At 38.8% G+C, this 6,000-nt stretch overlaps 1 protein-coding gene across 1 annotated transcript in view; it reads right to left on the bottom strand.

Moving 5' to 3' along the window:
- Positions 1-2,893: 2,893 nt before the first annotated feature.
- The window catches only part of Msh6 (DNA mismatch repair protein Msh6), a 35,863-nt gene continuing 32,756 nt past the window's right edge, over positions 2,894-6,000 (bottom strand). The window contains exons 21-24 of the mRNA XM_071671205.1: positions 5,676-5,876; positions 5,318-5,495; positions 4,071-4,222; positions 2,894-3,685 (exon numbers count right to left, since the gene is read on the bottom strand). Coding sequence (XP_071527306.1) covers positions 3,407-3,685; positions 4,071-4,222; positions 5,318-5,495; positions 5,676-5,876 — 810 coding nt within the window. The 3' untranslated portion in view covers positions 2,894-3,406. The remainder of the gene's footprint in view (positions 3,686-4,070; positions 4,223-5,317; positions 5,496-5,675; positions 5,877-6,000) is intronic.

Genomic DNA, 6,000 nt, shown 5'->3' with positions numbered 1-6,000 from the left:
ATGGAAAGTTCATGTAATGTGCTGTAAGTGAAAGTTCAGGACAGAATCTCCAAAGGTTGCCATTAGACTAAGAAAATGGCATTAAATACTGCAAGGATGAATAAACAAATTACTCTTCATTCTGATATGCGCCAGATATACAAGAAACTTTTGTAAAATTCTTGATATTATTTACATGAAAAGAAAGAAAAATGATAAATATTGTTGATATGAAAGGGTTTAACTCTTGTGAGGGTAAGTGGATTTTTCTATTTTGTGGCTGAAGGGTGCATCTATCTATCTATCTGTGTCTCTCATACCTGTTCCCTTCTGGAACTCCCTCAAGGGGGTGGCCACGACAATAGTCTCTCCATAACTAGTGAACTCCAGGGACACTTCTAACTTTTGCGCCTCACCCTTAAAAGGCCACTGGCAGAAGCTCCTAGATAATGTTCCTACTGGCTACTTCTACTTAATAATCCTGCCTAATGTTTCTACCTACTACTTCTGCCTAATGCTCATGCCTACTACTTCTATCTATTGCTCCTACCATTTTGCCAAAAGGCAGGGCAAACACATAGTGCTCACCACAGGAAAATCTAGAGTTATGAAGAATGAGCTGTGTCAGTTAAGTGTTGTCAAGTGTTATGCATGACAAGGAGAGACTGTATTTTGTGGACAGAATGCCACAAGTCCACATGTGGGTGAGGCAATAAGAAAAGACAGCTATTTGGGTCAGAGGAGTGCAACTTGACAACTACTGGAGTGATGGCTCACTATGCAGTAATCATTAACCCTCCTGATACCCAGGCAGATGGTATTGGCATTTTGATCATACCTCCCTGGTTGATGGCTACCTCCCAACTGTAGAGTCATTCATAGTCAAATAAGTAAAGTCTGCCTGCATGTTACATGCAATGATCATAGTGAATGGAGAAAATCCAGCATAGACAACTCCTTTCTACATATGGGAATGGTAAAAGATATATAGACTATGAGTCTAAATGTCCCACTAATTACTATCTCAATGTCCCACTAATTACTATCTCACTGGCAGCAAACAGGATGACAAATTTGTCCAACACCAAAAATACCATCAATTAATGTTGTTCATTCCTACACGTACATCTTTAAAACAAACGAACCCACAATAACTTTCCAAGTTAATTTGCCTACAGTCAAACTGTCATTCATTTCATTTCTATACACTCACTCAGTCTCCACATATTTACCCTCTGCAGTGAGCAAGCAAGCTTCCATCTTTATGAAAAAAAATATAGATAACTGTCTTGGATTCTTGTGATTACACTTTAACCATACATTTTTTTTTTTTCTTTTTTTTATACTTTGTCGCTGTCTCCCGCGTTTGCGAGGTAGCGCAAGGAAACAGACGAAAGAAATGGCCCAACCCCCCCCATACACATGTATATACATACGTCCACACACGCAAATATACATACCTACACAGCTTTCCATGGTTTACCCCAGACGCTTCACATGCCTTGATTCAATCCACTGACAGCACGTCAACCCCGGTATACCACATCGATCCAATTCACTCTATTCCTTGCCCTCCTTTCACCCTCCTGCATGTTCAGGCCCCGATCACACAAAATCTTTTTCACTCCATCTTTCCACCTCCAATTTGGTCTCCCTCTTCTCCTCATTCCCTCCACCTCCGACACATATATCCTCTTGGTCAATCTTTCCTCACTCATTCTCTCCATGTGCCCAAACCACTTCAAAACACCCTCTTCTGCTCTCTCAACCACGCTCTTTTTATTTCCACACATCTCTCTTACCCTTACGTTACTCACTCGATCAAACCACCTCACACCACACATTGTCCTCAAACATCTCATTTCCAGCACATCCATCCTCCTGCGCACAACTCTATCCATAGCCCACGCCTCGCAACCATACAACATTGTTGGAACCACTATTCCTTCAAACATACCCATTTTTGCTTTCCGAGATAATGTTCTCGACTTCCACACATTCTTCAAGGCCCCCAGAATTTTCGCCCCCTCCCCCACCCTATGATCCACTTCCGCTTCCATGGTTCCATCCGCTGCCAGATCCACTCCCAGATATCTAAAACACTTTACTTCCTCCAGTTTTTCTCCATTCAAACTCACCTCCCAATTGACTTGACCCTCAACCCTACTGTACCTAATAACCTTGCTCTTATTCACATTTACTCTTAACTTTCTTCTTCCACACACTTTACCAAACTCAGTCACCAGCTTCTGCAGTTTCTCACATGAATCAGCCACCAGCACTGTATCATCAGCGAACAACAACTGATTCACTTCCCAAGCTCTCTCATCCCCAACAGAATTCATACTTGCCCCTCTTTCCAAAACTCTTGCATTTACCTCCTTAACAACCCCATCCATAAACAAATTAAACAACCATGGAGACATCACACACCCCTGCCACAAACCTACATTCACTGAGAACTAATCACTTTCCTCTCTTCCTACACGTACACATGCCTTACATCCTCGATAAAAACTTTTCACTGCTTCTAACAACTTTCCTCCCACACCATATATTCTTAATACCTTCCACAGAGCATATTCTACATAAAACTAACTCTGCTCAGCTGCAAAATAAATAACTTCCCTTGAGTTGGAAAACCAGTGATACCTTATTCACTATATCATTTACCTTTATGAAATTAAATATATTTTTTTTCAATTACACACAAACCTCTCTAATTTTTATCATACATCCTCTTAGTGAATCACTATCTAATGTAATTTCTCCTTTGCCCTGTTTTCAAGTGTTTACAGTGAAAATTCATAACAATCCCTGGTTTAAACACATTAGTTGCTTTTACTTTTTCCTTATTGCCCCTAAAACCTGCCAAAATGTTGGTAAGTACTAAGTGGTACTCATAAATGTAAAATCATGAAAATCATAACATTTATTACATCATAAATTTCTTACATATCATCATGCTTTTATGTATTCTCATTCTCAAATTCCTAGTGCACAACATCCTACTGCAACCATGGAGCAGGTATTCAACAAACTGCATTCTTTAATCTAATTCATAGTGGATTTAGTTTGAAATATTGTGTATTCTTTAATTTAATTCATAGTCATAATGTTACATTTAACAACATTTCTTACATTATCGAATATGAAAACATGGGGTGATAAATATGTGGAATGGTGACCCTAAATATATTCACACTCTCAACACCTTTTCATAAAACACCATTCTCAGTACCCTGAAACATTCTAATCCTCAAAACAATCTCACTATATTTCATACTTTATTGTGTTCAATAAATCACGAATTTTTACTTACAATTCTTTTTCATACGTGCTATATCTCCTCTAACTGATCAGTGAAGGGGAGCAATTCACATTCTGCCTTTACAGTCCGTTTCATTGAATGCACATTACGCTGATCTCATAAAATTGTCCGTATCCCCGAAACTAATTCTCTTACATTTTCCAGTCCATCACCAGTTATACTAAACATCTTTGAAAATGCTCGTTTTTTCGCATTACTTTTCTCCAACTGACGTGCTTTTTGACTACCACGGCGAATAACCTGGTCAGGCAAGTCAGCCAAACGTGCAGCATTGAATCCATATGACTTTGGGCAAGCTCCTTTGGCAAATTTATATAGAAAAGTTATAGTTTCCTGTGACGGATCATCCTCATTTTCTCCTTCTACCATACAAGCCTGAAAGGAGAAAAATTCTTAGAATAAAAATTCAAATATCCTTTTCCCCCTACCCACCCTAGTCATATGAAAAATCTGGCATAGCTTAAGTACTGTCCATCAGTATCATAGGTTTTGCTACCAATATCAAGTGACAGTGATGAAATCACTGGCAACCAATGGGTAATCTTACAAAATGGCTAATGGTAATAAAGCCCTGGAAGGATATCTCCCAGAATCCAAGTGAATATAAAAAATGAATTTGGTATATAATATCAGAGATGAGAATGAAGCATGGATAAAATGAGTAATGGACACATTCTAATAGGCCTACTTGGCTAATGTCTATGAGATACAAGTCTGTCCATCTCAAGAATAAGAGATACAATTAAAATGGATGACTTACCATATGACCAAGAGAAACATATTTACTACAGGCAAAGTCATCAACTAAGGAGTGGTAGTGAGTGGAGAACAGTGTTCGACACTTTAACTTTATCAGTGCCTCCACCACTGCGGATGCTATTGCTGTGCCATCATATGTTGCTGTGCCACGACCTGCAAGAATCACATTGTTATGCATGACAGTATTGTTATACTGTCATTTCCCACATTTGCACCAGAACTGACAAAAAAAGGCTACATGTGCTCACATCCAGTCTCTAGTTGTCATGTGTGATGCATCAAAACCAAAGCTCTCTATCCACAACCAGACCTCAAAAAAACTTTCCATGGTTTATCTCAAATGCTTCACATGCCCTGGTTCAGTCCACTGACAGCACATCAACCCCAGTATACCACATCTTTCCACATCACTCAATTCCTTGCATACCTTTCACCCTTCTGTATGTTCAAGCCCCAATCACTCAAAATCTTTTTCACTCCAATCTTCCAATTTGGATTTGGTTTCCCAGTTCTCCTTGTTCCCTCTACTTTTGATACATATGTCCCTGCTCATTCTCTCCATATGTCCTAATCATTTCAGCAAACCCTCTTAAGCACCCTCAACCACATTGTTTCTGAGTTCAGAGAATCTAGTTTGTTGAAACTTCACAATACACTACACGTTTCACGGAAGAAATCCACCTCATCAGGTGTACATAATTCACAAAGTTTCAACTCCTAACACAAGAATGTAGATCTGTACACCCTCTTCTCGCCATTCCAGAGCAGAAACTGTCATTGGCCATTAATGAGAAAGTGGGGGATGCTTGTGATTAAAGGAGGTTATGCAGGAGGTGGTTGGCTTGGGTAGTGAGATGAGTGTGCAACTACTCTCCTAATGCTATCTTGTCATGATAGTTCATTCGTAATGATTTGGCTGAAAACAGGATGTGCTTTAAAGTTACCTGGAGATAGGTTAAATTCATTAATATATGCAATCAAGAGATTAAATGACATTATGGGTAGATAATTCAATGAAGGGTACATGTGGCTGGGTTGTTACTGTTTACAGGATGATCTTTTTCCTGCCAATGCTTAGCGAAAGCAGCATCGAATTCAAACTGTTCTTTAAGAGGAACAAACATTAATATACTAATAATACCAAAACTTTTGAATCTAACCATATTCTTCTCAAAGAAAGTACTGAATATAATAACTTATGATATTTAGATTGCAATCTCCATTAAATATTTCTATTTTTCAACATACCCAATTCATCAACTAAGACAAGGGAGTGTTGAGATGCATGCTGAATAATTAAAGATGTTTCTGCTAACTCCACGAAGAATGTTGATTCTCCCATCATGATGCGGTCAGATGCACCAAGCCTTGTAAATATTCGATCTATCGGTGTCATTTGGCATAAATTTGCCGGAACAAAAGATCCCTGAGGAAGAGAATCAAATGTTAAATGGTAATGCAATAATATATTAAGAGTAATAATAAAGATGGGAAAGATTTACAGCCCCTTCCACTGTATAATTTTCATCATCTACAACATGCAGGATACATAGGTAGTGTTCTTTCTCCTCTGTCTTAATAACATGAACAAAAAATCATTACATACCATTTGAGCTAATATGCAGATCAGGGCAGTCTGCCTCATAAGAGTTGATTTACCACCCATGTTGGGTCCTGTGACTAACACAAGAGGGGAATGAGCATCTTCACTAGAACCACCCACAACCAGGTCATTTGGAATGAATTCATCACCACTAAATGTTGTCACCACACATGGATGGAGGCCATCTCGGATCTCTATGAATGGCTGAAAAAAAGAAGAAAAGTACTTTGAGGTTTACAATTACCTATGACAGGATTCTTCCATAAAGTAGGTCTACATTTAGAGCTAACAAAACAGAGTACCCACCTACCTAACTCTAAGCACTCTG

This window comes from Panulirus ornatus, chromosome 16 (assembly GCF_036320965.1).
Source record: "Panulirus ornatus isolate Po-2019 chromosome 16, ASM3632096v1, whole genome shotgun sequence".
Lineage (NCBI taxonomy): Eukaryota > Metazoa > Arthropoda > Malacostraca > Decapoda > Palinuridae > Panulirus > Panulirus ornatus.
This window is presented reverse-complemented; position numbering and strand designations above follow the sequence as displayed.